Consider the following 25,910-nt stretch of genomic DNA (forward strand, 5'->3'; position numbering starts at 1 on the left):
ACATAAATAAATAAATACTAGGTGACTATTATAGGGAAAAAGAGGTGAGGTGAACGCGTGTTCATCACATCACATGACTTCTTCAGGGGATCCCCTGAAGAAGTCATGTGATGTGATGAACACGCGTCGGGAATAGGAGTTACAGAGCCAACACAGACCGACGGCGATGAGACGAGCTCGCCGCTCGTAGGTGTTTTGCTTCTGCCCCAATTTTAAATGTGAGTTTTTACTTTGCTGCTACTTGTACCCTAATAAATTCCATAAGATACTGCACCATGGGCCGTCCTCTCTTTTCTTCCATCTTGTACCCCCTGAGCACTGGCTGATACTACGGACAGGAGGTGGAAGATACAGAGAAGGTGGAAGTGAGAGTTGTTTTGTCTGTCAGTGACCCTCCAGCATACCAGTTCCGGATACGAACGCCGTGTTCGTGGAGATAGGTCCACTATCCACAGCCTCAATGTGAGTGCGTGTATATGCAATATATCATTTCCAAGGTTTCCCACAGGATTATGCTATTATCTATTTATTTTTGCTTCCATGTTTGGTTTCAATGGTGTTTATTAAAGAATTTTCAAGTTTACAAAATTATGCGTTACATTCACAAAATGTGTTTAACAATATGACAGTAACCCTGCAGGAGCAGCATATTGCGGCCCAAGCAGCAAAAATAAACAGTATAAGGCACAACCTCAGGGACAGGCCCAGCAATAAACAAAACTTAGCAGGTTCAAATTTGTGTCCTCTGGGGTCAGATATCACCCGGGACAAGCGCCGCTCCCGCAGGGGGCCCCCCGACTTGCTTCCATGTTTGTATGAATATTTGATGAGGAGCCCCCTTCATCTCAACCTCAATCCGTGTGACTGCACCCCTAGGGAGACATTGTTTGGTACTTTGAGCCATCCGTGCTATGGCTCTGAGGTGAGCATCTAGTACCACAAGAGGTGTGCGCACCAAAGTTTGCCTACTTTTACACTGGACTGTCTTCTGGGATGTCACTATTTTAAATAGACTTTTTTCACGCATTTCTGTTATACATTGTCTCTGTACACAGTTATTTCAGTTTGTGTAAGCTACTGTTTGGTTCACATCCGTGCACCTTTACTACTGTGTCTCTGGTTTATCCAGCCTGGTACATTCGTGTCACTTTATGTTCACATTATATGTTGTTTATTCACCTCTTTTTCCCTATAATAGTCACCTAGTATTTATTTATTTATGTATTTCACCTTAGGGTTACCTACTTGTAACTTGTCCACCCCCTTCTATTATTAGAGGAGTGGATTAAGCGGAAGTTCCACTCTTGGGTGGAACTCTGCTTTAAGGAGCCGACCTTGCAAGTTTTATAGTGACAACAGCCATTTGATCAACGTCCATTAGGCGATGTTTAGGCCATCTTTCTTTGCTCCCCAGATATAAAAGAAGAAAAAGCTCATAGATGTGAAACACATTGTCCTCTTGGACATTTCAGCAAAGATAACAATGCATTGATAGTATATTGGGCCTATATTGCATGATAGGGATATGTTTTTTTTTTTTTAAGTGGTAAATAATATGGATGTGTAACACCTATAATAGCCATTTGTTTTTCTTTGTTTATGAAAGTTTACTTGACATTCTATTTCCAGAATTGCTATAGGAGATGATCTCCACCTGGTGGGGGGGGAAGGAGGAAGTGTCCAATGACATCCTTCCTGTGATGGGAAGATAGGATGGCACTAAGGAGTATGATCATGGACAGATCACACACACACACAGGACTTCTATTTATACATATATGTGATGTTTGCAAAGTGTAATCATCATACAGGATACATAGAGGGGTATTAAGGCACACTGTGCTGTATGATGTGATGAATCCGTCCAATCAGAAGGTGCTGATGCCGGGTGAGAATGGGGGGGGGGGGTCACTGCGTTGTATAAAGGAGTACAATGGGAAGAACAGATAGTGGCAGGGACTCTATGGAAGGGGACTGCACTGAGCAGGATGACACTGGAAGCAACTATGGAGATATGGTGGAAGGTTGACCCTGAGATAGTCAGAAAGTATATAAGGAAGATAAGGAAGGAGGTTGCACTGATCGGAGTGACACTGCGATAATGTCAGGAGGTATCTAGAGAGATGTATCTGTTCTATAGCTGAAGTTGTTGCCCTACCTCTGGATCCCCCGCCATGCTCTACTCCTCGTCATGTTGGCCGCCATCTTGGCACTCTCACCCCTGACCTCCGACTGTCATCTTAGCCCCACTTCCTACTTCCTGTCACGCTGAGAGTGTAGATCCGGAAGGGGCGGGGCCAGAGTGGGAGCAACTGTGAGGAGGGAAGAGAAGGGATACATTGTATCAGTGTAAGTTCTCAGAACTGTGTGTGCATATTATACTGTGTGTATGTATATTATACTGTGTGTATGTATATTATACTGTGTGTGTGTACCTCTGTGTGTGTATATATATATATATATATATATATATATATATATATATATATATATTACTGTGTGTATATATTATACTTTGTGTATATACCTCTGTGTGTATGTATATTATACTGTGTGTATATATATGTATGTATATATATTATACTGTGTGTATGTATAATATATATATATTATACTGTGTGTGTGTATACCTCTGTGTGTGTGTATATACCTCTGTGTATATGTATGTGCGCGTGTATGTATGTATATATATATATAGATATATATATATATATATATATATATATATATATATATATACACACACATACACACACACACACACACACACACACACACACACACACACACACACACACAGTGTGCACCTCTGTGTGTACACAATATGGTGTTTTGCGTAAATATACCTCTGTGTGTATACTCTATACAGTGTATATATACACTATAGTGTATCTGTAGCTCTGTCCTCTCACTCTCCTATAGCCTGTACATCCTGTGTATATCTCTGTCTGTATGTTCCTTCCTCTATCCCACCTCCAGCCTTTCCTGTAGACTGTGTGCATATATAATACTTCCATGTGGTCTGTGAGTCCTTTTATGTAATCTATATTTCCCTGTGTCTGTGCGCTATCACCCACCCCTCATCTCTGGACACACACTGTATACTGTATTTATTATTTTGGTTTTCCGACATCGGAGGGAATTTTATGAAAACTGGAGGGAATGTGCCTGGCAACCAATCGGCTTCTATCTTTCAAGCTCCATTCACATTTAGCATTTTGGGATCTTGGTCAGAATTACTGTAATTCTGCCTGCGATCTCAAATCGCAAAATGCATGTTCGGGTTCCATTCATGCTCAATGGCACCTAAAATGTGGTCACGTTTTTCTGCGATCATCGTAGCAAACCGCAACACACGAAGCTCATCGCCCTTCTTTTGGATTGCAAGCTGCATTGCGTTTTGCCACGCCAAAACCGCACCACGTTTAGGTGCAATTAAACATGAATGGATTGCGAACATGCATTTTACAATTTGAGATCGAAGGCAGAATCGCGATTCTACCCGAGATCCCAAAACATCAAACATAAATGGAGCCTCATTTTCAAAGCTTAACTGAACAAGCTGAAAAGAGAAGCTGATTGGTTGCCCTGCACAGCTGGTTTACACTTTGTCTCGTAATTTTTTTGTAAATTTCCACCATTGGATCTTACAGCATTGTTATATTTCCATTACTTGTACATGATAATGTGCCACATTCTTCCATACTATATAATATTTTACTGGCTCAATCCACAAAGCTATAATGCAGGATCTGTACCCTTTGGCACAACTAGAAGCCTCTTTTTATGATAAATAAAGAAATCAAACCTTTTATTATAACAAAGCCGAGGTAAACGGCTGCTGATCCCTGTAAATATATTCGAATGGCATTGGCCAGAATTTAACCAGGCCGTTTTCTGACATTTGTTGTTTACAAATAAAAATCAATATTTTTTGCTAGAAAATTACTTGGAACCACCAAACATGATATATCATTTTTTTGGCAGAGACCCTACAGAATAAAATGGTGGTTGTTGCAATATTTTATTTCGCACTGTATTTGCTTAGCGGTCTTTCAAACGCAATTTTTTGGTAAAAAATATATTTTAATGAATTAAAAAAACAAAACATTAAAGTTAGCCCAATAATGTGAAAGATGATGTTACGCCGAGTACATGGATACCTAACATGTCATGCTTCAATATTGTACACGCTTGTGGAATGGCAACAAACTACAATACTTAAAAATCTCCATAGGTGACACTTTAAACACTATTACAGGTTACCAGTTTAGAGTTACAGAGGTGGTCTTGCACCAGAATTATTGCTCTCACTGTAACATTGCGTTTATACCTCACATGTGTGGTTTGAATACATTTACATATATGTTCGCTTCTGCGTTTGCCAATCGGCGTGTCCAGGGACTGAGATGGCCGCTGGCCACCCACGATCCTTCACAGGAGAGGCAGAACGGCAATCTGCCTATGTAAACGGAGAGGAAGAGAGAGATCTTATGTTCCTGCTAATCAGGAACACAGATCTCTCTCTTCCTCCAGTCAGTCCATCCCCCACACAGTTACAAATCACTCCTTAGGAGCACACTTAACCCTTTGATCACCCCTGATGTTAACCCCTTCCCTGCTAGTGTTATTTATACAGTGACGGTACATTTTTTTTGTAGTACTGATCACTGTATTGGTGTCACTGGTCCCCAAAAAGTGTCAGATTTGTCCACAGCAGTCCTGCTAAAAATCAATGATCGCCGTAAAAACAATAAAAAAAAATAAATAAAAGTTCATAAATCTATCCCAAGTTTGTAGACGCTATAACTTTTGTGCAAACGAATCAATATGCGCTTTTTGGTATTTTTTTTTTTTTTTTTTACCAAAAATATGTAGCAGAATACATTGGCCAAAATTGATGAAGAAATTTGATTTTTTGTTTTTATGCAAAAAATTAAAACTGCAGAGGTGATCAAATACCACCAAAAGAAAGCTCTATTTGTGGGGAAGAATGGACATCAATTTTATTTGCAATTATCCCAAAAAACACCTGGTCAGGAAGGCGGCTAAAACCTTCCAGGGCTCAAATGTTACAAAACAAAAAAATCCTGTCAATCTGCCCGAGGACCGGAAGTCGCTCTGGTTCTTCAAGGGTATAGAGCCGAGTGGGGGCTATCTTGCCCTCACTCGGCTTCCTGCCTATCGATCGGCTGCATTGGATCGGTTTTGGGCTTACCAATGGCTCCGGTAAGTTCATAATTGACCGGGAAGCTGCCGCTGGGACCACTTTTATCTAAAAGCCGGCCGCCGAAGGGAGAAAACAATACCAGGGTTTTGGCAGCTAGCTGCTCCCATAACAACGGTATTTAACATCAAAGTAATGATGTACATTCCCAGTTAGGCGGTCGGCAAGAAATACTTGGATTGGATATGTGGTATAGTCCACACAACTATGACATAACACTTATTTCTCTCTCAACCCATGCATTAGCCTGTATAGCGCTGTAGAAGCCACTTGCATGTTGGTGACACTCAGTAAGTCTGAGAGCTTGTTATAGTAAGGAATAACCATCCAACAATAATGATTCCTTGATTTGATTGGCTCACATATTCGTTGGAGATTATAATCATTTTTTCAGCAGACTTGTTGGTGTCACTCTTTCGCTGTAACAATATTCCTGCTTTTTCTACAGGGCACAATGGATCAGATGACCTCCGCTACAAGCACAACGTGATGTCAAGAAACTTCACCCTCTGACGCCTTGCCTTTCATTTTATTATTTTATTACTGTTAACCTTGTCATGTCTGGCACATCCGGGAAGAAAGCCAGGACCCTGATCATCGAAGATGGTAAAGGTCGCTCCTGATTTTTTTTTTTTTTTCTTGTATTCGCCAGCCTGCTCCTGTACTGACAGTCAGTAGCAGGTTGAGGCTAAAGATGTTCATTGTGCATAGTGAATGTTGGTAAGCAAGGTAAACGAGGGGTATACTTTAAATTCATGTGCAAGAGAAGAGGGGAAAGAAAATTATCTTTTGCTAGCACGTGACTGGGTATTTAAAGTGAACACAGTTTCCTCTTATTTATTAAAGGATGCACATTTATTTGCAGGTAAAAAAAATGTCTATTTATTATTTTTTGTTTATGGAGCCTGTAAAGCAGTTCTCTGGTGCCATGCAGGTCCCCTGCCGACCTGTCGGTGTATCTGCTCAATACATTCTGACAGGAAGAATCAATGAACTACCACAGTGCTCCACAGCGTCGTGGTAGTTCTTTGAAAACTACAAGCCAACAGCCGCAAAGGATGTGGGGACTTGTAGTTTTTTCAAACAAGGAGCTCTGTTTATGAATGAAGCGGTCATGTGGGTGGAGCCCCTCACAGCCGCGTTGGTTTCAAAATGTGACAGCTTGTACAGCGAACTTCTCCCTATACTTCTGTTACAGGGAGAATGAGCAGCAGGCAGCGGCTGAAGCAGTAGGCACATGTTACATGTCTCACCCTAAATACGTGTGGAACATGTTCCCAAAGGTGAACTTATCCATTACCCCTTGTTCACATTGACTGCGGCTGTGAAATTGTGCGACTTCGTCTGAAATCTGTTAAATTAATGCGGGAAATACTTTTGCAAATCGGTGCGGCACCGCAAACTCAGCGTCGCACCGATTTGAACAGTGCCATTGTTGGCAATATCAAATCGCATGACAAGTTGCTCCAATGTCAATAAGTGCTTACTATTTATCTTGCAACGTGAGCATTCGTACTAAGTGAGTCAATCAATTTCATAGATTATGATGATGTCATGTATTACCTCTACCACTGTCAGGGACAGTGATAAAATATGAATTGGTTATATTTGGTCATTTTAAATCCTGATAATCGGAAGGACTTCCTTCTTTAGAAAGGAAAGAAACCACTTGGAGGATGACAAAAGCTAGGAAATGTTACCAGGATAGTGATCAGTTATTTAAATATTCTTGTCTACTCTACTTGCAGACTGTGAACCTCCAGATGATTCCAACCCCTTTTCCTTCAAGGAGTTTGTGAAAAGCAAAAGTCGTTCAAAGAACTGTGATGTAGAATGCTGCAAGGTTTGTGGCTTTTTCTTTCTTTCTTTTTTATATTGCCAAGGAATCTGAAAAATGTACTGACTCACCAAAGTGATGGCAACATTCCAGTCCCCTTCCTTCCTCATGACCTTTTGAACAGGAGGGAGGGTCTTTTTTAATTTATCATATAAACATTCACATTGGGATAGTGGTGCCTAGTACACGCAATTAGAAAATCGTATGACAAATACCACTTTTGAAGCAATTGTTCAATAATCTGAACATTAGTACACAGCTTTCAAGAGCTGATCATGACAGTTCATGCAAAATTATCTGAAGTACGATTTTTCATTTAATCAGTACATTATTTTTTCCAGAAAGGTCCGAAGACCTAGACCCGACCTTTCTGGAACGAATAATGTGTGTACCAGGCATTATTATTTGTGTTGTGTTGTGTTGTCCATAACCCCACCATGTACAGAGTTTAAGGAATTTTATGTGGAATTAAAAAAATGTTAAATAACATTTTATATTTTGTTATATTTAAACAGATATGTGGGCATGTGCTAGGAGTATGTGTGTGTGGTTGTGTTAAAAAATGTTTTTATTGCTGTTGTAAAGCGTATTATGATAAATTTTGTGGTATGTATAAAATGAGAAAGTATATTATCTTATTACGCCTTTATTCATGAACACTATGGGGGAGATTTACTAAAACTGGAGCACTCAGAATCTGGTGCAGCTGTGCATGGTAGCCAACCAGCTTCTAATAGGCATGAGCCCGCGGTTCGAGCCGAACATCGGATGTTCCTTTGCTCGTAAATTAACTGAACATATGGGGTGCCCACGGGAAATTTGAACACCACAAAACGCCCCATAATGCACTACGAAATCGCCTTTGGTCAATCATGGTTCAGGGGAACTATGTCCACGCCCCACACATATAAAACTGCTTTAAAGCGGTTGTATAGTGGTTTTTTTTTTTTTTTTACTTTTACCTACAGGTAAGTCTATAATAAGGCTTACCTGTAGGTAAAAAAAAAAATCCTAAACCTTTACGGTTTAGGAGATATTCCCCTCGCAATGAGCCGCTGACTGCAGCGGCGCATGCTCACAGGGGATTATTGGCTGAAGGCCCAGCAGACGCCGGCCCTTGCTGGAAAGAAGTTTCTCGCGCATGTGGCTCCAGCCACTCACAGCGCTGGAGGCTTTCCAGTGGCCAATCAAACAACAATCAGCTCTGTGGGAGGGAGGAGTTTGCCTGAGAAATGTATGTTATCTTCCTGTACTGTTGCTTCAGTTAAGACAGTGATCAGACTTCTGACCCAACTTCCATTGAAATCTATGGGTACAAGTCGCCTAGAAGTCGGATTGAAGTAGTGCAGGAACCTTTTCTGAAGTCGGAGCGACTTCAGTAGTGTGTATTAAGACGGCTCCCATTCACTTCCATTCATTTTCTCAACCGCGCGACTGAGTTGGGGAGACTTCAAGTCGGATCCCAGGTCGCCCCAGTGTGAACCGGCTCTTAGTAATTATCTGTTTACTGTTTTACCCACAAAAAAAATTGTTATAACATCACTCCTGATGATGGTCAGCTTTACTGTTTCCATTGTACTGAATTCAACGTACACAGTGCTTTCCTCCACTGTGCTGGAGTAAGCAGTTTATTTTGAAACCTTTACATTTTTTTTATTTTATCTTTTTCAGGACATCAAACAAAATACCACCCTGACTCCCAAGCTTTGCAGTATGCTGCATTTGAGTTCTGAGTACCAGGAGACATTTTTTAAAGACCCAACAGTTTCAGATGATTTGCTGGACGATGATGATGACGAGGATGAGGATGGGGACTGGAGTGGGAGTTATCACCCATCAGTTATTGAACAAACCCATGATATTGACACATCACAGGGCAGCTTTTGTGACGAATCCTATCAATACTGTGGCATCTCCAGCGGTGATCCATTTACAGCATGGCTGCCTGCCAGAGCAGTGTCTCCTTCTGCTAAGGCAGATCCCACTAATGACACTGTTAATTATTCTATGGAAGAGTTGCACTTTCAAACACTGCAAATAAATTATGAGGCGGTAAGTGGCCATATTCATATTGCTGTCTTATGGACACAAATTAGGACCCCTATTGGGTTTTTTACATCATCAGATTGAGACCAGTATGTGCTTTTCTGTGTTACTTCACTAGCTGCATACTTGATCTGTAAGATTGATTCACTAGATCATAAAATGCACCTTCAAAAGTCAAGTCAGTTGTGGCAGCTACCATATTACTTTCTTTATGGTTTCCCTTTACAATCGAAGCTTAAGATGGCCATACACATAGTAATTTGTGATCGATTTGGTTACAGGCAATTGCAAAAAAAAAAGTGGTTCATCATTGAATAAAATATTGAGCAATGCAACACACACAGTATTGTTCCATATTTTACAGTCAACTAAAAAAAGAGATCAACAATACAATCAGTTGTAACTGTAAACAATCAATCTGAATTATGATTGGATCTCAAAAAACATGCACATTTTAAATTAATCAGGAGCGATCATCCCAATTATTCCAGAGCCAATCATTTTGGCATAGTTGAAATCGATCAAGAGTTCACTAAATCGATTGAACGGAGCGTCTTTGGTTTGCAGTTTTTATTCAATTGAATAATTTTAGTCCTACTGAATGATCAGTTGTATGACCCTATGAATGGGTGTGTGGCCACCTTTAGGCACACATCAACAGCATCCCACAATGCAATGTGGGTACCTCTGGTTTTGCAGCAGCCCTTTTTCAGCCGAGGTCTCTGTAAGGTTTGCCACCTCCTAGTCTTTGGGTCCTGTGTGACTGCCATATTCCTAACAAGGGAATATGGCAATATTTGGATGGCCTGACCTTCTAGTAATGTTTAGTGTGAATAATGCTAGCACATGGTATATATTGCTTAGTGTGATTTGTCTGTTTGGTGTTTAGCTGCAGGAGGAGAATAATCGTTTAAAACGGAGAGTACAGGAACTCCAAGGGTTGAACGAATCCCAGGCAGAAAAGTAAGCAGACATAGATTTAATATACTTCAATATGTTAGACAATTCAGGAGAGATAAACACTCTCCCAAAATACAGGATTTTAAAGTGAGAAATGTGAAATGCTGTTCAAAGGTAAGAACACTGAACACAGATTGTTCAAAAAAGTATATCAAAATGTAATAATTGTTAAAAATAATACAGAAATTAATATAGACCACAGTAGTTACAAAAGCAGGATAAATGACAGTATGCAGGTAGCCAACAAGCTTCGCACAGAAGTGCTTCGTCAGGGCCTTGCAACTTTTCTTTTGAATTGTGTGGTCTGTGTAGGACATAAAAATACGTCATTAATACACATTATATAATATAATCCTACAAATTACATATTCATATCAGTAAAGGAAAAATTGCTGTGTGCTCACCAACTCTGCTGGTAACTGAATTGAATGTACCAAAACACAGCCCAAAGGTCCCAATGGCTGAGAGGAACACATTTTTGTGGTTCATATTAATTTCTGTATTGTTTTTAACAATTAATAAATTTTGATATACTTTTTTGAACAATCTGTGTTCAGTGTGCTTACCTTTGAACAGCATTTGACATTTCTCACTTTAAAATCCCGTATTTTGGGAGAGTATTTATCTCTCCCAAATTGTCTTCTTTCTTTTATTTTACTTAACAATGGGACTGTGAGATATTGTCATCTGTATCTGAAAACAATCCCACTATCCTCTCTTTTTATACTTCAATATGTTAGTCCAGGGGTGTGGAAATAAAAAAAAAAAAAAAAAAACTTGTCCAAGGGGCTAAATTGGGGCCCCAATCTACTTGTCCTGATTAAAAAAAGAAATGTATTTTTCACAGGATGGAAAATATGAAGGGGTGCTTTTAGGAATGTCTGCGGCTTTTAAAAATGAAAGACGCTTTATGGCGACTTAAACTTTTAATGTTGTTTTTTATTTTTTGCTAGAAAATTTCTTGGAGCCTCCAAACATCAGCTATATGGTTCCCCTCAAATGGCCATTTGTATCTGTAAGATTATATAAATATATCCAGGTCTTTTTTCCCCTGGAGAATAGGTGCAGGGACTCGACCATAACCCCCCCCCCCATGCCAAACCACATAGAACGATGGGCGTGGCCAAGTTACACAGTGGGAGGATCCTACAGGAGCAATAAATACCAGGAGTGCGTTATATGCAGAGTTCAGGGATGCGTTGTGTACAGAGTGCAGGGTTCAGGAGTGTGCTATTACAGAGTGCAGGGTTTAGGGGGGTGCTATGCCCAGTGTGCAGGGTTCAAATCGCTTTCACAGGCTGTCAACATCTTACTTCCACCCCTCTTCAGCTCTGACCTTTGCACTACTCTCCCCCCATCCCCTACCTCTGCACACATTTCCTTCCACAGCCCTCATCTCCCCCTCTACCCACCAAAAGCTTTGTTGCATCCCACCTACCAGGCCCAGCTCTAGTACCTTCTGGCAGTGCAAGCAAATATTGGTTGGCATCTATGCACCTGGGTACAGATGGGAATCGCATTACAGCTTACCTCATGGTGACCTGTCCCACAATGCACCTGCATCTCCCTTGTCCCCACCATGAGTGCACTCAGTATTTGCACAGCGGTTTTTCAAATACAATTTCTTTTGTTTTTTTTTAATACACTTTTTTGGAATTTTAATGCAAAAAAACACATTATATTGCCCAATGTTTTGGTTTGGTAAAAGATGATGGATCCCAAACATATATCACCCTTTAATATTGTGCACGCCTGTGCAGCGGCAACTAATGACGTAAATTTTCATGTCCTTAAGTGACGCTTTATAGAGTTTGTTACTCCAGCACTTAATATTTCTAATATTTGCCTTCTGTACCATGTACTTGTATGAGAAAGTATCCTGTTCTCCTTGTATTGCTTCCTTTAGGTAAAATCCCTGTTGTTCCTGCCAGTCCCTTTTGCTTTCTTAATAAAAACTGACCACACTAAGGCCTCGTACACACGATAGGTTAACCAGAGGACAACGGTCTGATGGACCGTTTTCATCGGTCAAACCCGATCGTGTGTGGGCCCCATAGGTTATTTAACCATCGGTTAAAAAAAAGACAACTTGCTTTTAATTTTAACTGATGGATTCCTAACCGATAGGTCAAAACCGATCGTTAGTAGGCACAACCATCGGTTAAAAATCCACGCATGCTCAGAATCAAGTCGACGCATGCTTGGAAGCCCTGAACTTAGTTTTTCAGCACGTCGTTGTGTTTTACGTCACCGCGTTCTGATACGATCGTTTTTTTAACCGATGGTGTGTAGGCGCGACGAACCATCAGTCAGCTTCATCGGTTAACCGATGACACCGTTCTCATCGGATGGACTGATCGTGTGTACGAGGCTTTAGCAGGAGATCACAGCGCAGTCAGCTCTCTAGATATACTGGGAACTCTGTGTTCACTCCTCCATTGATCAGACTTGTCCTGACATTGAGAGAGAGAGAGAGAGAGAGAGACTTGTAAAGCGCAACACATGCGAACTGAATCGCCTCTGGGCGCTGTATCCATTTCATGGGTAAGGAACCCCTTGACCTCAGAAGAGATTACCCCACTGCACGGCCTTTCACCGGGTAGCTAAGTGTGCTGCATCTTCTCTTCCCCCCCCCCCCCCCAGCTCTTATGCAGCTGACAACAGAGGGAATGTGATCACAGAAAAGGTATTTATAATGTATTTTTATATCTATACAAAAATGTTTTGCCTTTCATTTCTATTTTAAACTGAATGGGTTGTTTTACAAACAGTTTAAAGGCCTCACAGATTACCACTTTTGATTTACACAGAGATATGGTGCTAGAATCATTGCCCATGATCTGACATTCGTTGTGATAATACCTAATGTGTGGGATGAACGCTGTTTGCGTTTGTACAGGGCCAACGCATGCATTCGCCTTTCCACATGAGTATGGGGGGGCATCATTTTTTTTTTTTTTTTTACAGTGTCACTTTTTAGTTTTTTTCTTTTTATCACTTCTATTGCCACAAGGAATGTAAAAATCCCTTATGACTGCAAAAAAGGCAGTGACAGGTACTCTTTATGAAAAGATCTGGGGTCAATGCTTTACATTCTTAAAATTGGCGCTGGGAAAACTGGAAGTGATGTATGCTCATCACTTCCTGTTTCCTATATCCTAGAGGCGGACAATGCGATTCTGGTCTCGGCGGAAGTGCCGGCTGGTCGATCGTGTGTCCCGGGTGGGATGGGACATTGACGCTCAAATTGCTTTTACGAAAGAGTCAGCCATTGCCCACAGCAGGGCTAAATGTAAAAAAAAAAAACTGCTTGCATGTCACAGTTGTCGAGTGAAAGGAATTGAACATCCCTACAGTCTAGTCCCAGGGTTTCTCAACCCATGGTACGTGTACCCCTGGGGGTACGTGCACCAAGGGCAGGGGGTACGCTCAGTGTCTCCTGAGTCCCATATCGCGCAGCCGCCTCCTGCGCACACGTGGGAGGGAGGGGGAATTGTCAGGCTGGCAGCAGCTGCCCGGGGTCCTGTCATCAATGGAGCCCATTGCACTGCCACAAGATGTTTCCCTGGCCATGGCTGACAATTGGTGCCTCCTATCATCAGAAACACATACTGACATTACACACACTCAGAAACCATGACACCCAAACAATAGAAGTTATTTTCTCGAGACAGGGGTACTTAGGATTTATTTATTTTTTTTAGACCTGCAGGGGTACTTCACCCTAAAAGGTTGAAAACCCCTGGTCTAGTCCACCCAAAAGTGATATTTTAGTTCTAGGTGGATTTTACCTCTTCACCCTCTGCTCAGCTTGTTTCCATTTTTGTATCCTCTCATACATCTCCTAGAAACACTGATATGAAGGACCAATAGCATTACATCAACAAGATTCATCTTTTCTTTAACCCCTTTGTGACTGCGCTATAGCCGAATGACAGCTACAGTGTGGCCGCACGCTGCCTTCGTGCCCACCCCCTGCGGCGGGTATCGGCAGTGATCTGTGATCGCTGCCTCCTTTGGAGGCAGCTAATTACAAATCTGGGTAAATGGCCAATCACAACTACACAACCCATGAGGCATTGTGAAACTCTGACATTCATAGACATGACTAGGCATGATGGGAATTGTAGTTCCTGAACAACTGGAGGGCCGTAGTTTGAAGACCCATGCCTTAGACTGACAGAGCGTGAGGAGAGCCGAAAACTAGCAAATCCATACGGGACGTGTGCATTGACAATTTGGGCCTGATGATCAGTGCAGCCCCAGTAGTACCCACCAGTGCTGCCAATCGGTGCAGCCTCGCCAGCACACATTAATGAAGGAGAAAAAATTTTTATTTACCAAATTTTATAACCGAAATAAAAAAATACAGTGGTGATATTAAATACCACCAAAAGAAAGATCTTTCTGTCTAAAAAATGCAAACAATTTAGTTTGTGTACAGTGTTGCATGACCGCGCAATTGTCATTCAAAGTGTGACAGCGCTGAAAGCTGAAAATTTGCCTGGGCAGGAAAAGGGTAAAAGTGCCCAGTTGGCAAGTGGTTAAGGCACATTATTGAATAAGCGCACCATTCTCTTCTTCTTTGAAAAAAAAAAGCTGATCACCGGCGGCTGTCAGAGGGAGATCAGTCCCAATCAAGGAGAGCAGCCGCCAGCTCATCTGTGCCCCCTATCAACGTCACCAATCGGTGTCTCATCAACAGTGCTGCCCATCCGTGTCATCTACCAATTCACTTTCCGTGTCACCTACCAGTGCCCATCACAGCCATCTATCGGTAACGCCCATCGGTGCTGCCTTATCTGTGCCCATCAGTGCTGCCTTATCTGTGCTCATCAGTATTGCCTTATCTGTGCTTCTCAGTGTCGCCTTTTCTCTGCAGCCTATCAGTGCCCCCCAGTTCAGCCTATCAGTGCTGCCTCATCAGTGCATATCGATGAAGGATAACAATTTCCTGTTTGCACAATTTTATAACAAACTATTAAACATGTTTTTAATTTTTTTTTTTTTCTAAATTTTCCGTCTTTTTTTGTTTTGTTTGTTTAGCAAAAAATGTAAAAGACGGAAAATGATTAAATACCACCTAAAGAAATTTCTATTTGTGTGGAAAAAAATAAATAAAAATTATTTGGGTACAGCGTAGCAAGTGGTTAAAGTAATATACTCAAATGATGAGAATCCAAACATACAAATAAATGTGAATAAAATTCCAACTAAAGCCCAATGGTAGAAGTCAGTTCATATGAAGGTAAAAATCTCATAGGGATAACTCGATAGAAGAAAAAACAGACACATCATCAAATTGTCGGATCAGGAATCCTGCTGATTGGATCTGTAAAGGCATCCAGGTCCCAGGCGAAGATAAAGAACTTGGGTAATTCCATTTATAGAGGAAACGGCTCGCTCCAAGAAATTACACTTCTTGTATAAATGGTGCTCAAAGGAAACAAAGAACAGCCATAGTGCAATATTGCCAAATGAAAAGTACATTTATTTAGTAAAACAAACTGCTTACACAAAGTAAGGGTAAAAACCGCAGTAAAAAGCAATGGGAGTAGTGACACACTCGCCTCCTCACTGTTCTTCCGTAAAAAAAACACCACCAAAACTGATGTCACAAGGCTCCACCCGACGCATTGCGTCACTGGTCACGTGACTTCCTCAGGGATAGTATCAGCGTGAGGAGAAAAAATTGCCACTTACCGACTCTGTTTACATCACATGATCATGTGGTAAGGAGTTGGGATTGACCCCTTACTCCAATCTGTGATCAGCCGAGTCTCATAGACTCGCTGATCACAGAGCATGCCACGTGTGCCCTGCAGGGGGAACACAGGCTGCTCGAGCACAGGAGGATGTCTATTGACGCCCCCCTGGCAAAGTAGGTCCGCGCTCTAGACACCATTCCACGGGTTTTCACAATCTCAAGGCTTGACATGTCGGTATCTATTTACTTGGCATAACATAATCTTTCACAGTATACAAAAAACAATTTGTGCTAACTTTACTGTTTTTTTTTTTTTCTATTCATGAAAGTGTATTTTTTCCCAAAAAAATTAGTTTGAAAGACCGCTGCGCAAATACCGTGTGACATAAAATATTAAGACAATCGCCATTTTATTTTATAGGGTCTCTGCTTAAAAAAAAATATGTTTGAGGGTTCTAAGTAATTTCCTAGCAAAAATTACAGATTTGAACTTGTAAGCAACAAATGTCAGAAAAAGGCTTGGGCATGAAAGGGTTAATAAAATGTTGATGGAAGTAAAGAAGTTTGTCTTGCATTCTCTTCTTTATCAATACTAGACAGATAAAAGGCTTTACTATATTTACAGTATAAAATGTATGTTTTAGGGTCAAAGATCTGCAGACAAAGTTGGAGACGAAGATTCTGGAGGAGCAGAAGGAGGCTCAGGACTTGGAGTCCATGGTGCAACAGGTGGAGGCCAATCTGCAAATGATGACGGTCAGTACAAGAGGTCATGTGACTTGATATCATATGATTTGATCAGGTTGCTGAATCTCTTTTTTATCTTCCAGAAAAGGGCATCCAAGGCTGAGAATCATGTGACCAAACTGAAGCAGGAAGTGGCTCTTCTCCAGGTAGATGCAGAATGTCAGTTAACTCCTTCATGATCCAAAGTATGAGCTCATACCAACTATAAAAAACTCTCCCAGACCTTACAATTTTAAATTGGGTGACATAAGGAGACACTGAGAAGCACAGATAAGGCGGTACTGATGAGCACAGTGGCTGCATTTGATGGGCACAGTAAGGCCGCAATTTTTTGAGCACCAGCCGCCACTGGGTGAAACATCTACACTATTAAGCCTAGGTTCCCACATATGTGATCTCAGACATCGCATGTGATTCGCACCCGTACCACAAGCCATGTCTGTGCGATGCAAGTTCAGTCATGCTGCCTGCAAAGCGCCTTGAAAAAGCCTCTCCTTTCACTCCAATGAGAAAGCCAGAGGGCTTTCACACTGTAGTGGTGCGCTGGCAGGACAGTAAAAAATGTCCTGCTAGCCGCATCTTTGCAGCGCTGTAGGAACGTAGGAAAGCGGCCAAAAGCCTGCATAAGTAATGAGGAAATATGGCTGCCCCATGTACACCTTGAATTAAAAAATAAATATTGAAACAATGTTTCTAAAACATTATTACACACTGATAAGATTTACATTAAGCTAGTCACATTCACATGTAGAACTAAAAGGAGAAAAGGGCTATACAATATTAGCAGCTTCTGTAAAGGTTGTAAAATACAGACAATTTTTTAAATTATTTTTAACCATTATCTTGTCCTGTTGTCACTCTGTTTCTTTTAGATTCAGTTGAGCACCTACAAAGCAGAGAACGAAGCTTTACGGAAGGGCGAGACAGCCGGAATGAATGCTGTAAAACAAAATGCCAACCTGGCGTTGGAAAACCTGCACAAGGCGGTGAGCGGTGCCCAGGTCTCTATAAAGTAAGCTATATTTTCTGTTCAGATTATTTAACTACATATCATCTGCTTTGCTTTTATTTACTGTCATTTATTCTACTTCACAGGCAGTTGGTGTCCGGAGCCGAAGCTTTAAATATTGTGGCACAGCTTTTGAACTCCATAGACAAAATAGCAGAAGTTCATGACGACGTTCCCTAAAAGTTTGACCCTTTTTTTTTTTTTTTTGCCTATGGAAATGTGCCAAAAACCACTGCCTTGTAATAGCCAATCGGGTGTCAGCTGTGAAGGTGGCTTAGCAATGGAATGAGGTGTTTGGTTAGTTGCCGTGTATTAAACTGTACTCTTTGAACTATGCGAAGGTCACCATTTTGTAGATGGCATGAAAATACGTTTTCATGACTTGCAACTTTGCGGGATCCTTGAGAGCTGACATGATGCATTTTTTTATATCTTAAAGTGCACAATATGGTTTACAGGCACTTTACAAAGTGTCCACTTCATTTCAACTGGCACCCATTCCAATATCTGATCTTTACTTTTGTGTATACTAAATATTTTCTGTAATATAATAGTGGCATCTGCATATATATCTATAAAAAGGTCTGCGGTGTGCTCTCTGCCAACTGGCCATTTATTCATTATGATATTTGTTTATTTTAGAAAGAAATTGGATAGAGTCACATCTGTATTTTACTTTTTAACAAACTTTTCTGTGAGCAATTGAAGAAAAAACAAAATGTGTTTTTTTTCCCCCAATTGCAGTAAACCTAGTTACTTTTTTAATTAACGAAATCTTGCAAATACACGTGTAAAATGTTCCATATTTGAGCAGGAAATTGCATATTAACAGCTGTGCTGGTGAAGTTTTGGGCCCCCATGCAAAGACTTCTTTACAAGTACAAACATCTATTTACCTTGTATTGATTGTCAGCTAGAAAGAAGTGAGTGAGAGTCCCAGCACCCATCTGAATATGAAGTCGCAGGCTACAAGATCTGCAGAAATATTATGCCCATCCCTGACATAACTTGCAGCCTGGCATTCTGTAAGGCATATCTACTATTGTATTATGGTTTTCTACCCAGTACTCCGGTACAAGAAACCTTCCCAAAAGACCAATCTGGGTAGCCACAAAATCATCATTCCTTTAAGTTCATATATGGAATTATATATATTTTTCCAATATTATATATATATATTTTTTATTTATTTTTTTACTCCTTAGTAAAATTGTCACTTTGCCTATTTAGGTGTCAGAGTCCCTTAGTAGCCCCCCCCCCCTTACCTGTGCAAACTCAGATTCTGTCATTGCTTACACAGGGTTGATTATATCATTTTCTGTCAGGTGACATTGCTGATTGGGCTTTGGCAAATGACTGCTGAGGCCCAAGCACTGCATCACGTTAGGTGGTCATGTGCGCCTCAATACCCAGAGGGACCAGTTATTTGCTATGGTTCCAGTATAGTAGCAGAGAAGCACATCAATGTGAGTATAAGTAGGTTGAGGCATGGTAAGGGGCTCCATTCAGACAAAAGTGACAGAGGGGGTTATTTACGAAAGGCAAATTTACTTTGCACTGAAAGTGCACTTGAAAGTGCAGTCGCTGTAGATCTAAGGGGGACATGCAAGGAAAATAAAAAAACATAATTTTAGCTTCACACTCTGCTACTGCACTTGTGCAAAGTGGATTTGCCTTTCGTAAAACCCCCCCAGAGTATTTTTAAAGCAACTGCCGGGTTGTAACGTTAAAGGCTACTTTGACACTGAGGCGTTGTGCCGTTGTCGGTAAAGCAGTAAAATATTTTTAGCGGTGCTATACTGTCGTTTTGTGGCACTATTCAGCCGCTAGCATGGCGCTTTTAATCTCCGCTTGCGGTCGAAAAAGGATTAAAACCGCCCGCAAAGTGCTGCTGCAGCTGTGCTGCCCATTGATTTCAAAGGGCAGGGGCGCATTAGATGCGATGTATACACCAATCCTACAGTGCCTCAAAGATGTGGCTAGCAGGACTTTTTTGAGCGTCCTGCCAGCGCACCGCTCCAGTGTGAAAGCCACACTGGAGTGAAAGGAGAGGCCTTTTCAGGGTGCTTTGCAGGCGCTATTGCGCTAAAAATAGCGCCTGCAAAGCGCCCTGAAAGAGCCTCGCCTTTCACTCCAGTGTGAAAGCCAGAGGGTGCGCCGGTAGGACGGTAAAAAAAAGTCCTGCTAGCTGAATCTTTTTAGTGCTGTAGGAGCAGTGTACACATCGCTCCTAAAGCTCCCCTGCCCATTGCCCGCTAATGGGGGTTAAAAGCGCCTCACTAGCTTCTGAAAAGCGCAACAAAAACAACGGTAAAAAAAAAGATAAAGAAAATAGCGGCGCTTTACCGCCGACGCCTAGCGTTGCTCAATGCGAAAGCAACCTTAAGGAACGAACTTCAGCTTGCAGCAGGGAATACAGGGGATTGATTGGCTGCATTTTTTTTTTAGAACCAGGCAAGGTTCAAACCGTAGCAGTGTGGTATAGTAGAGTTGCCACGCTCTTTTCATACTGGGGCCCTAAATGTACATGGCAACAGGCCAACTCTGTAATTACGTTGACACCTTAAAATGTTTTCTATTAAATGCACCCAAAAATGTATTATAGAACTTTATTTTGGATCCTAACTTACAGGATTGTAGAGCACAAGCAACCTTAGAGCAGAACTTTAACCATTTTTAGCAAAGTCCTTTCTCCTGCCTACACCCCTCTCTTTTCCTCGTAAACATTCGTGAAAAAACGAAATCTATTTGTCTTGCAAAATGCGTCCTGGTATGTGTGATTTAGCTCTTCCAGGAGCGGTTTCCAAGATGTTGCTCAAGCGCAGACATGCCGCTGTCATTTTAAGACAGGGACAAGTGTTGGGGATTGTTGTTTTTGGTGGTTTAGGCAGAGTGAAGTACCTCTTTAAGAGTACAGTTTTTAGGCGCTTTAGCACTAGAAATAGCCTATGCTAGGCGCCTGAAACCCGCCTCCTATTTATTGCCGTGTGTCTTTCCACACTGGGGCGGTACCAAAAAGTCCTGCAAGCAGCATCTTTGGGGCAGGTTGGGAGCGCTGTATTTAGCGCTCCCAAAAGGCCCTGCCCATTGCAATGAATGGGCAGCGCTTCCAAAGCTCAGCAAAACTGGACTTTTTACCTTTTTTGGGGGGTAAAGAGCACCCCACTAGCAGACCGAAAAGCGTGCAAAAAACGAGCATCACTTTAGCGCTGAACGCCAGGCATCCCAGTGTGAAAGTAGCTTAATACTGTTTTTTCTAAACATCATCTGAGGTTTAATAACCTACCTTATACTGCAGTTTGCTTGACTGAGGTTGATGACAATACAGCTTTAAAAAGCTTTAAGTCCAAATGTAAAATGCCTCTTGCCATGAGAACTAACCTTGCAGCTCATAGCTAGGAATGTGCATCTGTGTGCTCCTTGTCCCACTCAATCAATACATTTAATCCTAGAGTTATTGTCAAATTAACTGACACATACCTAAACTTGGTCAGAGCATCTATACTTCGAGACTCTGGCCACCAAAGGGTTATACAGTATTCTGATCTATCATGTTGGATGCACTGTATAGCTGTGTGGTTTGCCAAACTGCTGCTACGGGCAATAAGCACAGTTTTCCCTTCTGCATAAATCAACTGTGTTGTACCTTAAAGTGTACCTGTCAGGATCGAGCTATTGGAGCTTCCATTTTTCACTTGTTAAGGGTACTGGCATCCTGATACTGGCTTTACTACTCTATTATGCAGTCTGGGATTGCAGGCTTCACTGGCTGCATACTTGTTTCAGATTTACAAAGTAGCAAACATGGGGAACAGCCACAGAATTTATGTCTTTAACAGCATGTCAGGAGTGGTAGCTCTGAATTTTTTGTTATCTTGGTAAGTTCTCTGTAATTTACTCGCTATTATTTTTGAAGGGAATCCATCATGAAGCTTTGCACTTTTTTGAGAAACCTTTCACGGAAAGCTGCCACTTTCTTCCAGTCTGTGTAGCTGTTAAAGTGGAGGTTCACCCTATAAAAAAAATTCTAAGATTATATCCAGCCCAGTTCTGCAAATAACATGACACTGACCTTTTTTTTTTTTTTCTCCCTGTAGATATCGTTTAGCCATAGAATTCACCGCGGCTTCCGGGTAGGGAATCCCGCGGGAGTGGGCGTTCCTATTGACATGCCAATCAATTGCCATGCTAAACGACGGCGCACACAGCGCGTCACGACTTCCCGAAGGAAGCTCGGGTCGGCTCGGCTCTATTCGGCGCCGGTGCGTAGGCGACGAATAGAGCCGAGCCGACCCGAGCTTCCTCGGGAAGTCGTGACGCGCTGTGTGCGCCGTCGTTTGGCATGTCAATAGGAATGCCCACTCCCGCGGGATTCCCTACCCGGAAGCTGCGGTGAATTCTATGGCTAAACGATATCTACAGGGGAAAAAAAAAAGGTCAGTGTCATGTTATTTGCAGAACTGGGCTGGATATAATCTTAGAAATTTTTTATAGGGTGAACCTCTAACTATAGCCATAGGTTCTGTTTCATAAGGAATGTATAGGTTGCTAACCCATAGGGGGAGATTTACTGAAACTGGTGTACACAGAATCTGGTGCAGCTTTGCACAGTAACCAATCCGCTTCTAGAACATATTGTCAAAGCTTAACTGAACAAGCTGAAGTTAGAAGCCGATTGGTTACTATGCACAGCTGCAGCAGATTCTGAGGGCTCCAGTTTTTGTAAATCTGCCCTATAGTGACCAGTCTTCAGCTTTAGTTGGAAAGAATCATTTCTGATGCCATGAAGGCGTGATTCACACTTGTGCAGGTTGCAGTTTGCATATAGCAGGTGCATTTCGCATTTTTCACTACACCTCTTTAAACCATTGAAATCTATAGAACCAAAAACCGGGAAAAAATACCTGGCCCTTTCCATAAAATGCACAGATGTGAACTACATCCGTAGGAAACCATGCTAAATGGACTGTAGTGTGTTTCTGCAAAACTGAAAATGCACTAAAAAATGCATAGGTGTGAACCAGGCCTGAGTCAGTGTTACTGAAATGTACACCTTGGGTAGAGGGGAAATATTTGTATGGTGATGGACTTTGCTTCCCGTGGACTATGCACATATAATACCAAGGATTGGGACCCAAACATTTCCCTCCCAACAAGGCTGCATGTGTGAAAATAGTAATGTTTACATTGGGACAATGCAGTCATGAGCTCATACCCAGGGAAATTTCTCAGCATGAACTGCACAGCCGTGTTGGACCTTTGTTTGTTTTACACATAATAATTCTCTTGTATCTGTTCAGATTTGTTTAGCGATATAGTAATTGTATAAAAAGATTTTCTTACAGCACTTTATACTGAAATATTTGTGTGTATTCGGGTATGAGGGTATAATATGGTGCCAAGCGAATACCCCTAAAAGCCCCATCCTCATGAACATGTTCTTCTCACCTGCAGATGCTATCATTCTTTATTTTTTATGCTTAAAGTGCAAATAAAGCCACATTTTTTTTTATGAGAGGTTAGAACTAAATTGCTTTCCCTGTGCCTTTTTGTGGAGATTCACTTTTTTTCCTGTGACCAGATTCTTGGACTGAACAGTAAAGACAATCATAATTTTTAGGTTGTCATCTAAACGGGAATAGAGGGCCACTCCTTCATTGGGGACCCGCTTTCCAGTAACAAGGTTATTTCACTCACTTCATCTCACTCCTATTATTATGCCTACAGGTAAAGGAAATCTCTCCAATGGGATGTAGGGGGGGTGGGGGTGTAGGAGGGACCCAAAAGGAGTGTTAACCTTTCCCTACTCAATCCATTGCAAAGAAAGTTTAGCTTAAAGGGGTGTTCCAGCCTTTTTTTAAGTTTATTAAAATTCAGCAGCTACAAAAAGTGTAGCTGCTGGCTTTTAATAAACAGACACTTACCTGCTCCACGGTTCCAGCGACGCGTCGGCTGGGGCTCCGCTCCTCTTCCCCCCTCTTCATTCCTAGTGTGGGCACCCGGCAGTGACAGCTTTTGGCTTCACAGCCGGGCACCCACTGCGCATGCGCGAGCGGCGCCGTCCGATTGGACAGGCGCTCGCCTACAGGGAGGGGATGCAATAAGTCGATTAAGCTAATCGCCTTACCAGCCCCTCGGCGGAAGGAGGAAGTGGAACAGGAAGTCCCCTTCTCCTGAAGCCCCCACTCCCCCCCCCCCCCAAAAAATTACATGCCAAATGTGGCATGTAAGGGGGCGAGGAGTGGGTTAAGCGGAAGTTCCATTTTTAGGTGGAACTCCGCTTTAAGATATACTTTGCGTTGAATCTTTTGTTTATTCAACTGAACATATTCTATGTACAGCAAATCAATAGGGGATCAAGGTTTTACAGGTTTTTTTCCAGCCACAGTCTGGATAGAAAAGCCTGTTCCCTGTGAGAAAGCTGTGATCTCTGCAGAGGTAACATACTTCCACTGTCACGTCAGAGCTCTCCAATCAGTGAGAAGCGTGAGGTTTGCTGATGCAGAGCTATTGACCTAAGACCCCCTTTCACACTGAGGCAGTTTTCAGGCGTTTTAGCGCTAGAAATAGTGCCTGTGAAGCACCTGAAAACTGCCTCCCATGCCACCCGAGTGCTTTCACACTTGGGTGGTGCCCTTGCGGAACATTAGAAAAAGTCCTGCAAGCAGCACCTTTAGGGCGGTTTACATCACTCACAAAATGCCCCTCCCATTGCAATGAATGGGCAGCACTTCCGAAGTGACTGAAAAGCGATTCGGAAGCGTGGCAATATGGGTGTTTTTCAGCTGCTAGCGGGGGCTACAAGCGCCACGCTAGCGACCGAAAACTGCCCCTTAAACAGCGCTCAAGCGCCGCTAAAAAATAGTGCTACTTTTGCGCTAAAGCACAGGTGGCCCCAGTTTGAAATGGGTCTAACTTAATAGTTGTTGTCAGACCTCTACAAAAAGACCACTACTTCCTTCCACACACAGAGCAAGAGTCCCATTCTGCAGTTGTTGCCATGGGACAGGCTTGTCTACACAGGGGGTGGCTACTTTAGAAAGAAAACGAACTGGAAGACATTGAACACCTCTTTGATGCAATTAGGATGTACAGCAGTGGCCAAAAGTTTTGAGAATGACACAAATATTTATTTTCACAAAGCCTACTGTAGCTTTAGTGTTTTTAGATTTCTTTTTTTTTTTCTTTCAGATGTTACTATGGAATACTGAAGTATAATTACACGCATTTGATAAGTGTCAAAGGCTTTTATTGACAGTGACATTGTTTATGCAAAGAGTCAATATTTGCAGTGTTTACCCTTCTTTTTCAAGACCTCTGCAAGTCGCCTGGCATGCGATCAATCAACTTCTGGGCCACATCCTGACTGATGGAAGCCCATTCTTACATAATCCATCCTTGGCGTTTGTGTTTTTTTTTTTTCATCCGCCTCTTAAGGATTGACCACACATTTTCAATGGGATTAAGGTCTGGGGAGTTTCCTGGCCATGGACCCAAAATTTCTATGTTGGACTTTCTTGGGCACCCTGAAGTTTTCTTCACAAATGCAGTGGAAATTTTTTTTTTTGGGGAGATTAATTTAAATTTTAATGGCTAAGAGGGACTTTGCAATGAATTGCAATTCATCTGATCACTCGTCATAACATTCTGGAGTATATGTAAATAGCCATCATAAAAACTGAGGCAGCAGACTTTTTGAAAATGTATATTTGTGCCATTCTCAAAACTTTTGGCCACGACTGTGGTAAGCGGATTTAAACTGAAAGTTAAACTGAGGTTTATGTGTGTGTGTGAGCTGAAATCCTGCTTGCCATCTCTGCGGCATATTCATAATCCTGGTGGCACTGCCCCCCCCCCTAATGTATGCTCTATAGAAGTTTAGCTAACAGTGCTCTGGACAATGAAGTTAGAGGATCTATACCACCAGGGTCTCAAAAAATAAATAAAAAATCTGCAGTGTATGTTTCATACACAGCAGCCCTGACAGTGTCATGTTTCAGAAACAGTGAGGGATCAAAGTGAAAAAAAAAAAGTTTTATCAGCATATCCAGGATTCCCCGAAATGGGTCCAAAGCTTTATTTCCGCGGTCACATGATAAACATAAATCAACGTTTCTGAGCCACGCATGGCCCCTTCATTAGGTAAGTGACCAGCCTATGCTCATTACAGCACCCAGCACTACTGAACAAGCTGGTTTCTTGAATGTGTGCATGGGGAATATTGTGTTTGGATGTTTCAGAAACAGGAAATTGGTTAAAAAGGGGGTTGAGTACAAGGCTCTGAAAATTATGTTGCCTCCTTCATAGTAAAACCACCACACAGCATGACAAACACTAAGGCTGGATTCACACGAGTGCATTTTAAGTCCTTTTTGCA

At 41.8% G+C, this 25,910-nt stretch overlaps 2 protein-coding genes across 2 annotated transcripts in view; one reads left to right on the forward strand and one right to left on the reverse strand.

Moving 5' to 3' along the window:
* The window catches only part of PMPCA (peptidase, mitochondrial processing subunit alpha), a 26,479-nt gene extending 24,213 nt beyond the window's left edge, over positions 1-2,266 (reverse strand). Inside the window, exon 1 of the mRNA XM_040324117.1 lies at positions 2,159-2,266. Coding sequence (XP_040180051.1) covers positions 2,159-2,205 — 47 coding nt within the window. The 5' untranslated portion in view covers positions 2,206-2,266. The remainder of the gene's footprint in view (positions 1-2,158) is intronic.
* On the forward strand, positions 2,255-18,758 carry ENTR1 (endosome associated trafficking regulator 1). The gene is made up of 9 exons (XM_040324119.1): positions 2,255-2,349; positions 5,676-5,833; positions 6,976-7,070; positions 8,736-9,116; positions 10,000-10,073; positions 16,422-16,533; positions 16,608-16,670; positions 17,397-17,536; positions 17,620-18,758. Exons 2-9 carry the CDS (start codon positions 5,785-5,787, stop codon positions 17,711-17,713), a joined length of 1,008 nt encoding a protein of 335 aa, XP_040180053.1. The 5' UTR covers positions 2,255-2,349; positions 5,676-5,784; the 3' UTR covers positions 17,714-18,758.
* The last annotated feature ends 7,152 nt before the right edge of the window (positions 18,759-25,910 follow it).

This window comes from Rana temporaria, chromosome 9, assembly GCF_905171775.1.
Source record: "Rana temporaria chromosome 9, aRanTem1.1, whole genome shotgun sequence".
In the NCBI taxonomy this organism is placed as follows: Eukaryota; Metazoa; Chordata; class Amphibia; order Anura; family Ranidae; genus Rana; species Rana temporaria.

Bases quoted from the DNA above. Each gene is read 5' to 3' on its own strand.
- ENTR1 (XM_040324119.1), top strand. From the start codon at position 5,785: ATGTCTGGCACATCCGGGAAGAAAGCCAGGACCCTGATCATCGAAGAT. The intron at 5,834-6,975 runs GTAAAGGTCGCT...CTCTACTTGCAG, and splicing joins GACCCTGATCATCGAAGATG to ACTGTGAACCTCCAGATGAT. The intron at 17,537-17,619 runs GTAAGCTATATT...TCTACTTCACAG, and splicing joins GGTGCCCAGGTCTCTATAAA to GCAGTTGGTGTCCGGAGCCG.